At 38.1% G+C, this 17,564-nt stretch overlaps 1 protein-coding gene across 3 annotated transcripts in view; it reads left to right on the forward strand.

The window, feature by feature from the left end:
* Positions 1 to 17,564, forward strand: part of FAR2 (fatty acyl-CoA reductase 2) — a 137,659-nt gene that overhangs the window by 92,931 nt on the left and 27,164 nt on the right. For all 3 annotated transcript variants that reach the window (XM_066258028.1, XM_066258029.1, XM_066258030.1), the window contains 2 exons: positions 9,520 to 9,695; positions 11,953 to 12,132. In XM_066258028.1, the coding sequence (XP_066114125.1) occupies positions 9,520 to 9,695; positions 11,953 to 12,132 (356 nt within the window). The remainder of the gene's footprint in view (positions 1 to 9,519; positions 9,696 to 11,952; positions 12,133 to 17,564) is intronic.

Genomic DNA, 17,564 nt, shown 5'->3' on the forward strand with positions numbered 1-17,564 from the left:
TATCCCATAAAAAGCAAGAAGCTTCTATAAACTTGGGACAACTAGAGGGACTATAATCTTGCCAAGAATTTAAATTTTCCTTGACTAACAAATACACTTTTAAGAGAGAGTAACTGGTTTTCGTTTGGTAGTTATTCAGCTCACATTAGTTGAGCATGTTAAGCCTCTCCCCTATCGGCCATTCCCTTTTTGTCAGGAAAAGAGAGAGAGAGAGAGAGAGAGAGAGAGGAAGAAAGGAAGAAAGAAAGAAGAGAGAGAGAGGAAGGAAGGAAGGAAGGAAGGAAGGAAGGAAGGAAGGAAGGAAGGAGGGAGGGAGGGAGGGAGGGAGGGAGGGAGGGAGGGAGGGAGGAAGGAAGGAAGGAAGGAAGGAAGGAAGGAAGGAGAGAAGGAGGGAGGGAGGGAGGGAGGGAGGGAGGAAGGAAGGAAGGAAGGAAGGAAGGAAGGAAGGAAGGAGGAAGAAAGAGAGAGAGAAAGAAAGAAAGAGAGAGAAAGAAAGGAAAGAAAGAGAAAGAAAGAAAGAAAGAAAGAAAGAAAGAAAGAAAGAAAGAAAGAAAGAAAGAAAAGAAAGAGAAATTGATTTAGTACTGGGGATATATATCCTAAACAGGTGACCTAAACAGGTCACAAAAACAGACATGATTTATTTTTGCAATTTCTTATATTCTTTTTCAATACTATTCACTAGTTAATTCAATCACTAGCATGATTTCACATATCTAACTTCTTTTTGAATTGTTTCCAAACACATCATCATTTTTATAAAGCTTCAAATTGCCTGTACTGATTTTACTCAAAAAGTCACCAAGTCACAAGATTCAGCATGGCTCTGGAATACATTCAGATTCACAGCTTGTGAAAATGGAGTATTGTGGAAGCAGAAAAGGAAGTGGTTCTGATATTAGGAACCTATTACGTGGCAGACACAGTGCTAGGCATTTGACTTCCATTACCCTATTTAATTCTCACAAAACTGTGGGATGCCTTATTGCTACCTCAACAGATTAATCCAGAAAGATTGACAAGGAATTGACCAAGCAGAATTTCGATTCAGTTCTTTCTTCTCTAAAAAACCCATACTTTCCCCACTCCATTGTGTTACCTCCCATAGGATATTGCAGCATCTAACCAGGTGCTTAATTCTCCTAAAGAACCCTGGGAAACTGGCTTTTGGTGTGGGAACAAAGCATTAACAAGATGACAAACTGAACATTGTGTCGCCTCTAGCATTTATTATAGGTGCTTATGTAAAGTAAACTAAAATTATGTTAAATGCAAAACTGTTTTTTAATAATAGAGAATCTCCTGGATCATTAGTTCTCTGAAATCAGATAATGAGATATAGTCCAGTGATTAGCATTTCAGATAAATCTGCAAACAAAGGCACTGAGACCCTAGGGGTGAGTAATTTGCCGCACCTAATGAATGGTAGAACTAGACAGGGGTCTCAAACTCAACTCAGCATGTGGGCCGCAGAGCAAGATCACAGCCTTTCGGCGGGCCGCACTAGGTCTACAAAAGGCAACTGTTATGCAACACTTTTCTCACTGCAGTTGAAAACAAAAAAAAATCAGTACAACAAGCACAATCGTACATGCAGTTTACTCAGTGTCACAAAACGACCAGAAACTGTAGTTCGCATCACAACTGCTGTTAACTAAGCTAATATCTAGCTAGGATGCTAGAGAAATGAAAAATACAAGTAGGCCCCTAGGCTTACTTAATTTTATCCAAAATATTTTGAACTTCGTGGATTAGTCTGCGGGCCGCACAAAATTGTTCGGCGGGCCGCGAGTTTGAGACCCCCGATTTAAAACCTAGCCTTCCTGACTCCAAAAGCCTGACTGATCTTTCCAACACATTATGATCCTCACCTCCCCTGTGTATCAGACTTGACTAGAGAGCTTGTGTGAAGCACAGAAGCCCAAGCTTCAACCAAAATTGTGGAGTCAGGATCTCCACAATCAGGACACCTGGATTTTTGGTTTTGGTTTTTGTAAACAACTTCCCAGGCAGCCCTGCTATATGCCAAAGTTTGGTAACCACACCACCACACCACACTGTCCTATAGAAAATGGTCCTCACTGAGCCAAAACGTCTAGGTTAATCCTTTGTGTCTTATGAGAGTTCTTAATGGACTAGTCAAATCCTAATATTTTGTACATTTTTTGAATCTTTATATTGAGTTTGATAAGATTTTTTCCTTATTTACATACATTTGTGTTTAATTGTTCTCAACTTAGATTATACCCTTTCTTAATAAGTCTTTCTTGTTTGAGAGCTAACTTGCACAATCAATTGGTTTGCTTTTACTTGGCACTCTAAAATTTCTCTGATAAATGTTACAGGTTTTCTTTTGCTTTAGGACATCAGATATTTCACAAAGATAGCCCTTTATTTAAGGGACTTAACCTTTTTTCTTCCACCAAATTAAAAGCATTAAGCAAATTTTAGTGGGTTATTGGGACTAAATAATATAGTTATATTTGAAGAGAGGCACTCAGTAAATTGAATAAAAATTAAAGACCCTCATGATTATAAAAGATTCAATTAGCTTCAAGGGTCCTCAGGAAATAGTGACTGAATTTCCTTGTGCATACCTTCAAAGTGAGGTGGTGTGAATTGCAGAAGTACAAGATCGGGACTTCTGAAACATTGTTTCAGAACATGGTTTCAGAACATTGTTTCAGAACATGGTTTCAGAACATTGTTTCAGAACATGGTTTCAGAACATTGTTTCAGAACATTGTTCTGAACATTGTTTCAGAAGCACAATATAAATGCCATGATGCCACCCCTTGCCCAATTCCTGCTTCTAATAAAAATGCAGTCTTAGTGTCTGGCTACAGACATCGATAAGTTGTACCCAAGGAGTTTAATTGATTCCAAAATAATTTCTCTTTTTTTCTTTTCTCGTGCTGCTGAGTATTCTTACTTAGGATTTGCAAAGTTTTTCTTTTGCCTTTGAGCTATAAGTAATCATTGCCTTAAATAAGATAGTCACTTGTGTTTGGAAACAAATTATGAAAGAGAAATACTTGCCTGTGTAAATGCCAAATCAAGAGAACACTCCTAAACTTGCCAAGGAAGTTGTATGGCTTTGTTATCAGTTTGAAATGCTTGGATGACCTCCCGGCTGTTATCTTTTAGTGACCACAGATATGTGCCCTGATCCTGCCAAGAACACAGTTTCATAAATGGAAAAGCAGCAGTCCCTCGGCTTGAGTTTTCCTAAATGGAGAATAGTTATTCAACTCTTTACCTTCTCAGTTTTATGCCATTAAATAAAGACTATGTGAGAAGGAATAAGATAAACTCTTATAGTCTGAAATAATTATATTAAGTTCTTCATTGGTGGGTATAGAATGATGAAATTACATTTTTCTTCACTTATTTTTATTCCATCTATTTTTTCTTACCTTGAAGTAATGTCTCATGATAGCGAAAGAAAGTTTCAGAAGCACCCAAGCCTGTTGAGGATCCATTTGCATCATTTTACCTGTCTTTCTGTCTTGTCATTATTCGAGATGAGGGTCTGCTCTGAGCTGTTCCAGCTGTCATTGGCAATTACTACAGAGGACCCCAGGGAACAGACACTCCGTGTCTTCTTTTAACAGTAGTTACCTGCTATCTTTCATCCTACAGATACAAAAGAGCTGGGTACCAAATGATGTCAGGAACTGAACTCCCATTCACGATTCTATATATTAGCATTCTCACAGTAATTACTTTTAATTTAATAAACAAAATTTGAGTTCCCTCAATGAACTGGGCACTGTCAAACAGACATGAACAAGAATCAAGGAATTTACAAACCAGACAGAGAAAATCCGAGCCCTGGCTTTGAAAATGGACGCAAATATTCAGAGTCAGAGTTTCTCCAAGTGTGATCCCAGGCTGTCAGACCTATCTGTGGAGCTTATTAAGACATGGACAAGAGTGTGGTGGTTACTGGGGGTGGGGGACACAAAGAAAACCAGATAGAAGGTGACAGAGGACAATTTGACTTTGGGTGATGGGTATGCAACATAATTGGATGACAAGATAACCTGGAGATGTTTTCTTTGAACATATGTACCCTGATTTATTAATGTTACCCATAAAAAATTATATATATATATAAAAAGAAATGTTGGAATGTTCTGGCTTACATACCAAGTCCAGGTCTCTGAGGGTGGAGTAGAGAAATCATTTTGACCAGTCCCTAGATTATTCTATGCCTACAGTTTGAAAAGCACTGACATCCTGTAACTGCCCTGGGCATTTATAAAGGGAAATGGCATTTGTTCATCAGTAATTATCTATGCTAACATTCCAACTAGAGACGTTCTCATCTTGAGATCATTTCAGATCAGCAAGAGAACTTGATGTGAAATGCAATCTACTGATTATGACCTAGTAATTTCTAGTGTGTGTGTGTGTGTGTGTGTGTGTGTGTGTATATTCTGAGGTTGACATAGGCTTGGAGATGCAAACAACTCAGGATAAATTGAGTCTATGCCCTTTATTGGTAATGAAAGCTTGGGCAAAAACCTAAATTCTCTATGGCTCGGCTATCTAAAGTTTTAAATGAAAATATACTGCTCACAAAAATTAGAGGATATTTCAAAATTAATATGAAGTGATAAAATATCCCCTAATTTTTGTGAGCAATATAACAACACCCACCTCACAGTATTTTGCTCAATTAATTGATTTTTAATAAATGTATACCCCCTCCTTCATTTCTCTCAACCTCCAGCCCCCGTCTGGCAACAATCACCAATCTTTTTTTTGCACTGATTTTGTCTGATTTATTTTACTAGCATAATGTCTTCGAGGTCCACCCATGGTATCACAAATGGCAAATTTTTCCTTTTTTTTTCCTTTCTTTTTTTTTTGTAGAATAATATTTTTTAATGTATACTCAGTTTCTTTCTCCCACTCATCTATCAGTGGACACTTAGGTGGTTGCCATTCCATGGCTATTATAAATAATACTGCTATGAACATGGCACTGCATATGTCTTTATGAGTTAGTGCTTTTGTTTTCCTCAGCTAAATACCCAGAAGTGAAATTGCTGGCTTACATGGTAGTTTTGTTTTTAATTTTTTTTTTAATTATTTGTATTTATTTACTCATTTTAGAGAAGAGAGACAGAGAGAGTGAGTGAGAGAGAGAGAGAGAGAAGGGGGAGGAGCTGGAAGCATCAACTCCCATATGTGCCTTGACCAGGCAAGCCCAGGGTTTCGAACCGGCGACCTCAGCATTTCCAGGTCGACGCTTTATCCACTGCGCCACCACAGGTCAGGCTGTTTTTAATTTTTTGAGAGATGTCCATACTATTTTCCATAGTGGCTGCACCAATTTACACTCACACTAACAGTTCACAAGGATTCCCTTTTCTATATATCATGTCAACACTTTTTATCTTTTGCCTTTTTGATGATAGCCATCCTAGCAGGTATGAGGTGATATCTCATTGTGGTTTTAATTTGCAGTTCCCTGATGATTAATTATATTGAACATCTTTTATGTGCTTGTTGACTATCTATATGTCATCTCTGGAAAAATGTCTATTCATATCTTCTGCCTAATGTTTAGTTGATTTTTTTCACTATTGAGTTATATATATATATCTTTATATAGGTATTTTGGATATTAACCTCTTTTCAGATTATGATTGCAAATATTTTCTCCCATTCAGTAGGTTGCCTTTTTATTTTTGCTGCTGGTTCCTTTTGCTGTGCAGAAGCTTTCTATTATGATATAGCCCACTTCTTTATTTTTTCCCTTGTTACTTTTGTTTTTGATTTTAAAAAGTAATTACCAAGACCTATGTCAAGGAGATTATGACCAATGTGATCTTCTAAGAGTTTTAGGATTTGAAGTATTATTTTCAAGTCTTTAATACATTTTGAGCTAATTTTGGAGTTAGGTGTCAGATAGTGTTTCTGTTTCATTCTTTTGCATGTAACTGTCCAATTTTCCCAACACCACTTATTAAAGAGACTGTCTTTTGCCTTTTGTATATTCTTGGCACCTTAGTTGTAAATTAGTTGACCATATATGAATGGATTTATTTCTGAGCTCTCTATTCTGTTCTATTGATCTATGTGTCTGTCTTTATGCTAATACTACAGCTTTATGATATAGTTTGAAATCAGGGAGTGTGAGGCGTCCAGCTTTGTTCTTCTTTCTTGAGGTTGCTTTGGCCATTCAGGTTTTTTGTTTTTTGATTTAGTGTGTGTGTGTGTGTGTGTGTGTGTGTGTGTGTGTGTGTAGTTCTATACAAATTTTAAGATTATTTGTTCTATTTCTTTGGAAAAATTACATTGGAATTTTGATAGGAATTTTATTGTATCTACAGATTGCTTTAAATAGCATGGACATTTTAACAACATTGATTCTTCCAATCCATGGAATACTATTTTACTTATTTGTGTCTTCTTCAGTTTCTTTCGTGGGGCCCAGGAAAATACATTTTTTATATGCATACTAATGATTTCCATGCAGTTTGACTGGTGGATAACACATCTTGAAAAGCACCGACCTGTTGGACGGTGGTTGGCTATATCTAGCACTCTCTTTAGGATGTGGCAGTATTTATTTTATTTTATTTTTTTGTATTTTTTCTGAAGTTGGAAACTGGAAGGCAGTCAGACAGACTCCCGCATGCGCCCAACCGGGATCCACCCGGCACGCCCACCAGGGGGTGATGCTCTGCCCATCTGGAGCGTCGCTCTGTTGCAACCAGAGCCACTCTAGCACCTGAGGCAGAGGCCACAGAGCCATCATCAGCGCCTGGGCCAACTTTCCTCCAATGGAACCTTGGCTGCAGGAGCAGAAGAGAGAGACAGAGAGGAAGAGAGGGGGAGGGGTGGAGAAGCAGATGGGCACTTCTCCTGTGTGCCCTGGCCGGGAATCGAACCCGGGACTCCTGCATGCCAGGCCGACACTCTACCACTGAGCCAACTGGCCAGGGCCAGGATGTGGCAGTATTTAAAGAGTGTTGTTTTGTTAGAAATTATAGCAGTATGATGAGATACAGACATGACAAGTCATATGATGCAGTCAACTCATTGATTTATTTTGACTCACCATAATCATCTATTATTTTGATCACAAACCTTAGATGTTTTAAATTTGACTATGTTCATTCAAATATGTCCTCTCATTTGAAATCATAAACCAATAAACAGAACATAAATTGAGACATTATTTCCTGAAATAGTAATTATCTCCTATAATAGTAATGCTGTAAATTAGTATGTTGGTGCTGTTCAATGCTGCACTGGTTGCCTGAATGTACAGTATGGTATGAGTGTATCTCTGCCTTTTAAACTCACAAAAAGCAAAGGGAAAAGAAAGTCTATGTACAGCAGCTAACATCATCTGTGAGAAACTCCATTTCTAGAAAGGTGGACACTGAAGTCATCTTCCACTTTTTACTGTCAAGTAGTCAAAAGTCATCACAGATCAAAGTCAAAGACTCCACAGAACCTTAAATAAAATTTTTATGAATAAACTCTATTATGCAGATTTTTTAAAAGCCTCTCCAAATTTACTTATTTAAATGGAGGCAAATTGTACAAATTTTAGATAAGTTTATCAAAAATTATCCAACATATGTTTGATATGCAATTAACATGAACTATATGAAGTAAAACATTTGACTGTGAAAAAACACTTTTAGCAGGCTATGATCCATCCAGATTAGAAGAACTATTAAATATATTTCTGGAAGAGCCAGAATGACCTTTGCTGAGAATGACCCTCAGACACAACCTTATCAACTCCAGATGTCGACAAAACACTGAGGATTAACCTAGCTTCCAAATATTTTTAGAATTGCAGCAACACCTCATGGAAGAGTCTGACCCTACCTTGCAGAAAATAGTAGCTCAGAAACAGAAGTGTATTAACTTTCCAGGAAATATGTGGATTTAATTTCCTTCCCTGATTACTTTCATACAACTCCTAGGATGGCCTCTGATAATGTATGGTCTTACCTGGTATAAAGGAGACATGATTTCTTTGACTCTCTGAGATTAACCACTGATTACCTAATTTAAAAAGCCTAGGGTAGATCTCCAACAGAGAGGAGCCTGCTACTAAGGATCAAGGACTAGATGAAAACATTATTTTAGCTTAAAGGGTAGAAGAGGACTATCTATGCTACTAAATTATGGTTAAAACCACAGATGCATTTTCTCTGCTCTTAACCTTTCTAAACGTTTAGCCTTATTTTTCTTTTCCTTGCTGTTAACATATCATACCTTGCTGTTAACATTACAGTAAAATTCCATTTTATCAAAGTAAGTTGGGACTAAGATCATTTTATTAAAATCGTATTTCCTAACAAAATGGAAAATACTAATTTAATCTGAAAACTGTGGCAGTGAAAACAGAGTCTTCTATCCAAGTGAATAATTGTAATAAGAGCGAAAGCTGCCAGGGCTCGTGCTTTTCCCCCTTATAAATTAGAATATTTTTGAAAATCAATTACGACTCCATAAAAAGTACATGAGCTCATGTAATTCTCTTATGAGGCAATAACTGCCTTTTATATTGGAAGAGATGATATAAAATTTGTATTTGTTTTACACATTATAAATTTTCTTAATTTGTTTCTAGTTATGTTTGTGCTGCTAGGCCATCTTGTTAATCAGTCCAGTTAAATGAGTTATTTTGAATTCATGCTCATGAGACTGTGTAAAGGCTAATAATTTATAAGGGCTATGCAAAAGTGGGTACTTTTGCACTAAAAGCATTATTTTCCAGCACAAAATGGGAACAGTCACCACGAATAAACACTAAAAATGTCTTATCCATAAGAAATGATGACATCGGATCACTTACAACAAAATGGTGGGATCTTGATAACATTATACGGAGTGAAATAAGTAAATCAGAAAAAAACAAGAACTGCAGGATTCCATACATTGATGGGACATAAAAACGAGACTAAAAGACATGGACAAGAGTGTGGTGGTTAGGGGGGCGGGGAGAGGGAAGGAGGGAGAGAGAGGGGGAGGGGGTGGGGGAGGGGCACAAAGAAAACTAGATAGAAGGTGATGGAGGACGATCTGACTTTAGGTGATGGGTATGCAACAGAATTGAATGACAAGATAACCTGGATATGTTTTCTTTGAATATATGTACCCTGATTTATTGATGTCACCCCATTAAAATAAAAAGTTATTTATTTTAAAAAAATGTCTTATAGAAGAAAAGGGGATGGGGCTGGATATATTTCATTTAAACTGTACCCCTTTCACTCTGCAGGAAAAGTTCAAAATACATGTTTTACTGGTTATTGGAACTGACTTGTTCAAATGCTTACCAAATGAAGAGGAGCAAGAGTTATACTAAACTGAGTTTGCACGGCATGAAACTAAGCAAATGGCTCTTGGGGTGATGCCTTCTTTGAATGACACTACAACTAAAATCAGTTTTTGAGAATTATAAAGAAGCAAGTCAATGAGAACAGGAATGATATGTATTGGTGATCTTTGTGTATTGATTTATATCTGTTTTAGCTGTTTGAAAAAGTCAAAGAAGTTTGTCCCAATGTGCACGAGAAGATCAGACCCATTTCGGCAGACCTCAATCAGAACGACCTGGCCATCAGCAAGGAGGACATGCAGGAGCTGCTCTCGGGCACCAACGTGGTCTTCCACTGCGCCGCCACTGTGCGCTTTGATGACCATCTCAGGTACGTCTCTGGCCCCTCCCGCAGCTGTGTGTGTGTACATGTGTGTGCGCACACATGTTAGGTTTCTTTATAAAAAATAAAACATATCCTGAATGAAAAAAAAGTACAAAAGAGTAAAACATCTCCAACATCTCAGATTCCAGAGATAAGCATTTAATAGTGCGGAGAACACCCAGTCCAGTTTTTCTTTATGCATCCGTAACAAAATAGATTGATGTTCAAATTGACCAAAAAAGGAGGGCACCATATTGAGAATGTTTTGCAAACTGCTTAATTATATGTTTGATATCTTTCACTGTCATTGAATATTCTATTATAATCTGTAATAACACCATGAAACTCTATTTTACATATATGTAATATACTCAACCAGGTCTGTATTGGTGCACAATTTTTAGATTGTTCTAATTTTTCACTATTGTAAACATTCTGCAGTCAACGTCTCTGTGTATACATTTTTTTATACCTTTGGGTGAATTCTAACAGGTGAAATTGTTAGATATATGTCAAATGTATCCAAATTATGAACAGTTTATATTTTGTTATATAATGTTAATTTGCTCTTCAAAATGTGGTCAACTTATATTGTCCACATGCACATGAATGCTCGTTTCTGACCCATCAATACTGTATTATCATTCTTAATTCTTTTTAACATTGTCAGTATGAGAATGAAAATGGCATTTCATGTTTTGATTTTTATTTCTTTGATAATAAGAAAGGTTGAAGATGTTTAAATGCTGATTAGCATTTTATTCTTTTGTGAAATACGTATTTGTGCTTGTGTCTATTTTTCTTTTGAAGAACTATTTCCTTATAAATTTTAAGACAACTTAAAAAGATTTAGCAATTCTTTGATTTTTTTTTTGGTAAGGCTCCAAATATTTTAACGGTTTATCATTAGTTCTCAACTTTGTTTTTATTATTTATTCAGTTATTTGAAATCTCTTCTAGTATTTTATTGTCTCATTTTTCACATTTAAACTTTGACCCATTTAAAAATTATTTTACTAGAAAGAGGAATGAATAGTCAGGAAAGTTCTATTAAAAGAAGAGTGATGTAGGTGTGAATATAGAGTAACCTTTTTATTATTTCTAACAGATGGTTAGTTCTGAAACATAACTAATTTATGTTCTATTTGAAAAGAGACATTACATATTAAATTCTTTTAATTCCTTATTTAGTTGCATTAATTAGACTTTTTCTTAGTTATTATAGTATTTTAATTACTTTAATTTTTTTTTCGTGAGAGAGTCAGAGAGAGGGACAGATAGGGACAGACAGACAAGAAGGGAGAGAGATGAGAAACATCAATTCTTCATTGTGGCTTCTTAGTTGTTCATTGATTGATTTCTCATATGTGCCTTGACCGGGGGGCTACAGCAGACCAAGTGACCCCATGCTCAAGCCAGCGACCTTGGACTCAATCTGGTGAGCTTTGCTCAAACCAGATGAGCCTGCACTCAAGCTGGCGACCTCGGGGTCTCGAACCTGGGTCCTCCACATCCCAGTCCAAAGCTCTATCCATTGTGCCACCACCTGATCAGGCAATTATTCATTAGGCAAGTATACATACATTAGTCTTTTCTTTTTAGGATTTTCTTGACTATTATCACTTGCTTATACTTCTTGATTAAACTTTCAGTAATCTGCCAAGTTTTTTAAAGCATTGGAAATTTGATTGGGATTACCTTGAATATGTAGATTCATTTAGAAAAAGTTAACGTATTTAAAACACTGTTTCTTCTTATCCAAGAACAATATATGTCTCTGTATATGTTCGGTTTCTCTGTCACAGACCTTAATGAAGTTTGTCACTGTTTAAACATAGAGTCTATTTATTATTAATTTGATATATTTTTAAATGTTGGATTTCAAATGTGTGCTTTTCTCACATTATATTCTCTAATTGTTGTTTCTATATAAGCAAGCTAGTGATTTCCTTTGATGTAGCTTTTATAAATGGACACCTTACTGAATTATCTCTTTACTCATCCCAGAATATTTTTAGCTGCATCTGTATGTTTTTCAGATATACAGTTATATACTCTGACATTGGGTTTGTGACTGCCTTTGCAATATTTATATCTGTTAATTTTATTTTTCTATTTACAAGGCTGGAACGTCAGAGCAATGTCATGTAGTAGTAGTGATCGCAGGCATACTTGACCATGACTTTGAAAGTAGTGATCATAACTTTTCAACATGAAGCATGACACAGACTAGCTGTCTTTCCTTCCGCTTAATTTTCTCTAGACATGCCGTGCAACTTAACGTCACTGCCACCCAGAAGCTCTTGCTCATGGCCAGTCAGATGCCAAAGCTCGAAGCCTTCATACATATCTCTACGGCCTTTGCAAATTGTAACCTAGAACACATTGATGAAGTCATCTATCCATGTCCCGTGGAGCCAAAGAAAATCATCGATTCCATGGAGTAAGTTGGGTCAAATGAGGGCAGATTGTTGATCGCTTTGATTCTTTGCAGGCATTCATTCATGAGGTAACAAAGTGAAACCCCTTGAAATGGAGTGCTTTGAAGTGACGCTAGCTTTAGCTACTCTATCCCTGCTACTCCCTCCAGTCCCGGTCTTGTTAAATAGCTTAGTCTTGTTAAATATTTTCGAATTGAGTGAGGTACTTGGGGATACTTTCCATAGACGTGGTTTCTCACTTTTTAATGAACCCAGCTTTGTCAGTAAAGAAACTATAGTATGTGGTATAAAAGTTCAGAAGACAAGTTTTAGAGTCAGCATGACAAGGGTTTGACTTCAGGCTCTGCAACTTACGAGCTATGTGATGCTGAGCAAGTTCCTTGGCATCTCTGAGCTTCATTCAGTTCCTTCCTTTGTAAAATGAGACTAATAACAGTGCCTGTCTTAGAGTTGCAATGATAAATTGATAAACACAAGCAATTGTTGCAGCATTGGGGGTGTTTAATAGCAGATGATCAGAAGGTTAGTAAAGAAAAGCTAATAGAGAAGAGGAATTCCTCCCAGATCTGGCAGAAGGAACCCGTCTGTTGACTTGTTTGGGCAAGATACACTTTTCTTACTTTCTTACTGTGCAGGAGAAATCATACTTAGCATTTTTTTCCTTCTTGCCAATGAACAGAAACCACTTTATTCTTAGGACATGGCCCCAGGCTCGGGATAAGTATGTTTCTGCTTTCTGCTTCTTCATTCTACTGCTCCACTTACTAGGTTTACCTTGTTTGTTTGTTTCTCTTAACTCTGCTTGAAAAATATCACAGCAGAGAAAATAGACTATTTCACAGTGAATTTGTCATATTTTAATTTTATATAACACTATATTTCCATTTCAGATATACTCCTTAAAATGAAGCTCTAGCTAAATCAAGAGTCATTCCCTTCAGGGCAAACATTTTTATCTCATATAGCTCTGAGAATAGATATTTTTACCTGTCATTAAAAAATATCCAGGACAAAGAGGAATGAAAGTCACTTGAAGGACCTGGCGTTACTTAAAGTTGCTAACAGATCATGCTTTGCTTCATTGTGGAAAGAACGCTCTCAGAGTCCAGAGTTTGTCAGGATAGATAGAGAAACGACACTCTGATGCCCACAACCAGTGCAGGAAGTTTGATGTCTAAAGCCTCAGAGCATTTTTAGGGTGGAATTGATTTGTTTGTCAGTGAGCTGCCCCCTTAAAGTGTCGTCTCCTTGGTAAATGTGGTGCTTACATACTGCTCTGCTCAGGAAAGGGGCAGACCTCCTCGGATCCCAGAGCCAGGGGATCCCACAGACTCCGTCCACTGCGGCCCCTGCTGACACCTGTCAGGCTGTGCCCAGTGTGAGGCAGCCTGGGCTCTCTCCAGGTGCACCAGGAGAAAGAGGCAGGGAGTTCGGTTCACCCACAGACTGTGCCCAGACACTCAACGTACCTAGATTTCAAAAGAGAATAAACTCACCTTCCAGAGAAAGAGTTGATTTATCCTCAGGTATTTGGCATTTCCCATACTCCCCCACTATAGGTCAACCCATAAAGTCAGGTAATTGCCCATGATTTATGATTAAACTGTCATTGACACTGCTGTGATTAATGTGATTAAACATTAAATTTATGTTTCTGTCATTTACTGCTCTCCAAAAGGACTAATTATTTAAATAAATATACAGCCAGATAGAACTAGGAATTAATTATATTTTATCTCAGCAGAATGCATTCTGAATGCAAGTAAGAAACTTAGGTGTTTGTTTTTTTAACAGGAAAAAATTCATAACCACCATTTATTAACTCAGAACTTTGTGTTCAGAACCACTAGTTCAGCTGCATCTCTCTCAGCTCTCCCCTCATGTTTGTGCTATGTTCACACCGAAGCAGTTACTCCTCTGTCAGGCTGCCTACCTTTGCTTATTATGATTCTGTTCCTAGAGACGACTTCACCTAGTAGTCTTCAGACACCTATGTTCTCCCCTAAAATCCCTCAGGGTCAGGTGACCCCACAATATCCTGGGCTCATTCTAAATATCTGGTTGCTTATCTGTATTCTCCATTAAACAATAGGCTGCTCAAGGAAAGAGAAGGTGTCTGGCTCCTTCTTGCCTTGCAGTGCCAGCACATAGTAGGGACTCAAGTATTTGTTGAATGAGTAAAAGCCTTTTGATGGCACTAGATGACCATTGTTCATACCGCTCTGGCTGGGGTCGGAGGTTGATGCTTGTTGATTTGTTCATTTGTTTGGTTTTACAAAAGCAAGAATAGATGACAGAATTCTATAGCAAGTTGTTACTCTGGGATGGGGAATCTTATGTATAAAATACCTATAAGCTCTCATCTTATCTCTGTTTCTGAGTGCTTATTTTTTTCTTCTTAAAGTTCAAATGAAACCTAGGTGTTAAACTTTTGCATAACACTTTGAATAAAGCCCAGCAACCCATCACCAACTGCATCATTGTTCATAACCGTTTCAACAATTCCTATATCAGATGGAATTTTACGAAGTTACGAAATAACAAATACCATTAAAGTTAATCTGAATAAATATTTATTTACCTAAATCCAGGATTATTTGCTTTGTTTTAAGAAAATCTTTATTCTCTGATTTCTTCTCTATTTTGTAATGGACCTAAAGTTAGAATAAAATTATTTTTTTGATTTCTATTTCCTTGAAAACTTACTATTAACAATAACCACATGGGCCTGACCAGGCAGTGGCACAGTGGATAGAGCATCAGACTGGGATACAGAGGACCCAGGTTCGAAACCCTGAGGTCATTGGCTTGAGTGTGGGCTCACCTGGCTTGAGCTTGGGAATCATAGACATGACCCCAAGGTCACTGGCTTGAGCAAGTGGTCGCTCACTCTGCTGTAGCCCCCCAGTCAAGGCACATATGGGAAAGCAATCAATGAACAACTAAGGAGCTGCAATCAAGAATTGACGCTTCTCATCTCTCTCCCTTCCTGTCTATCTGTCCCTATCTGTCCCTCTCTCTGTCACAAAAAAAAGAAAGAAAGAAAGAAAGAGAGGGGGGGGAGGAGGGAGGGAGGAAGGAAGGGAGGGAGGGAAGGAGGGAGAGAGAGAGAGAGAGAGAGAGAGAGAGAGAGAGAGAGAGAGAAAGAAAGAGAAAGAAAGAAAAACCACATGGGGTCTAGCAGCTGTTCTTGTTCTTAGTATTCCAGTGGTCCTATTTTAAAAAAAGGATCTAAGAATTAGACCACCAGATAATCTTAAATCTTCACTCTGGTCTTTGTGATCTCAAGACAATTACCCGTGTAAGTATTTCTTTAGCTGGATACGGGGAATCCTTTCACAATGTATATGTATACCAAATCATCACAATGCACACTTTAAATATTTTGCAACTTTATTTGTCAAGTATACCTTAGTAAAGCTAAAAAATATAATAATAAGAAAAGAATATCACCCATGGAAAACTAAAATGAACCTTTCTTTTTCCAGAAAACCAGTTTAATGGGAATTCCAGTTTTGGGAAATTAGAAAGGATTTGTACTTTTTGCCAGGAACTTTCCCAATTGCGTAGGCCCGAGTGATCCTGCTCAGTGTTGTTTGTAAAGGGAACGGGACTGTGAGCCTAAACCTGACACCTGTCACCCCCGCCCCCTCTTGCAGCCCACCCCGTGTTCTGTCCACCCCGTGCCCAGCAATGCCATGCCTGCCTCCCATCCTTTGGCCCATAATCTGAAACTTCCAGAATTAGGATGGTCCTCAACCATTCCCAAAAGATAAAATTTGATTGAAATAGTATAAAAACTCTAGCATAAATGCATTTTAACAACCTCAATTAAGAGTTAATGTTTTTAACTGGTATATCAAGCATAGGCCTTGATCAGTGTTGAACTACTGATTTTCCTGACTCACCCACAGTTGTCTTCTGCCCTTGTCCTACCATCACAGACACTTTATCCTGTACGATCACCTTCCTTCCTCGTCTCTGCCTTCATATTTCTAGATTCTGCACAGTTGGTGATATTGACCTTTAGCAACTCATGTGCATCAATGGATCAGGGATTACCAGGGAAATTCCACTTTTTCAGATAACAGTTTAAGTATATTTAGTTTTTAAAAGCACATAACTGGCAAGGAAAGATAGGGCTTCAGCGATGGTGCTTTCCATAAATTTCAGGCCCGGGTAACTTCTCTAAGGGGAGCCAGTGTAGGAGAAAAGGGCTTTGCACCTTTATAAAAACCTGAAATAACTAGAGTTCGGACCTACTGGATTATTTTACATTCTTAGATCAATCTAGTAAATTTGCATTGAAAAGAGAAGAAGGGCTATGAATCACTGTTGAGCAATTATTGTGAGCAAACATACTCTCAGACATTTAATTCCTTAACATAATACTGTAGGGCTGATGTTATTATTACCACTGTACTAAGAAAGGGACACACGCTCAGAGAAGCTAAGTAACTCTTTGGAAAGCTCTCGTCCAGTAAGGCATAGGGCCACCATTCCCTCCATAGCCACGTGACTCTGGCGAGGCGGCCGTCATCTTCCCAGTACCCCACAGACTCGGCAGTGCCACAGATGATAAGGTGTTCTCTTAAGATATAGAGATATAGACTGTGCTCTCAAGGAGCTCACAATCCAACACTAATAGAGCAGGGTAGAATTATATACATCTATGGTGGAGGAGATGGGACATGCTAATTTTGATGGAATTGAAGGGAGTAGAAAGACTGTAAGGCAGACATAGGAGACGGACATGGCAGAACAGGTGAGATTGGGGGTGTACTAGGCAAGCGACTGGTGCGGGCATACCTGGGGTGTGTTTGGGGTGCAGATGTAAGTCCCTGTGGCAGTACACCTGCTGTGTGCAGGGAGGCTGATAGGTAGCCTGCTGGAGAGCTCAGCTGGGGCCCCACTGAGAGACTGTGAATAGCTTGAAGAGAGGGGCACTGAACTCCATAGGCAGGAGGTCCTTTGAGAGAGGGTATGTGTGTGAGTGCGTGCATGCATGCATGTGGCTTTAGTCCATTGTTTATGTTGTTGTAATTAAGGAGAGACTTGTATAAATGGGAGCTGTGGGACCCTTAATATGGATGTACTGGGGAAGGGAAGTAGATTGGCTTGGGGAGTAGCCAGAGGCAGGCAGGCCCCTTACTGAGACTGAGGGGTGGAGAGGTCTAGAATGGGGAATGGCTAGATACAAAACACCTATGTGTTTGGGGAGGAAAAATGCCATAGGACATGGCTAATATTTTGTCTGTGGTCCTTACACCAATTTAATTAGCTGTCAGTTATAGAATATGCCTATTGCCATAACTTACATTTCTACTACCAAGAATTTAATTCTTTTAAAGCTTTATTCTATTGAAGTTAGAAGAAATTTCTTTTGAAGAGTGTAAAGCCAGTAGCCACAGCCACCATCACAGCCGTCTGGCCA

Source organism: Saccopteryx bilineata, chromosome 2 (genome assembly GCF_036850765.1).
Source record: "Saccopteryx bilineata isolate mSacBil1 chromosome 2, mSacBil1_pri_phased_curated, whole genome shotgun sequence".
Lineage (NCBI taxonomy): Eukaryota > Metazoa > Chordata > Mammalia > Chiroptera > Emballonuridae > Saccopteryx > Saccopteryx bilineata.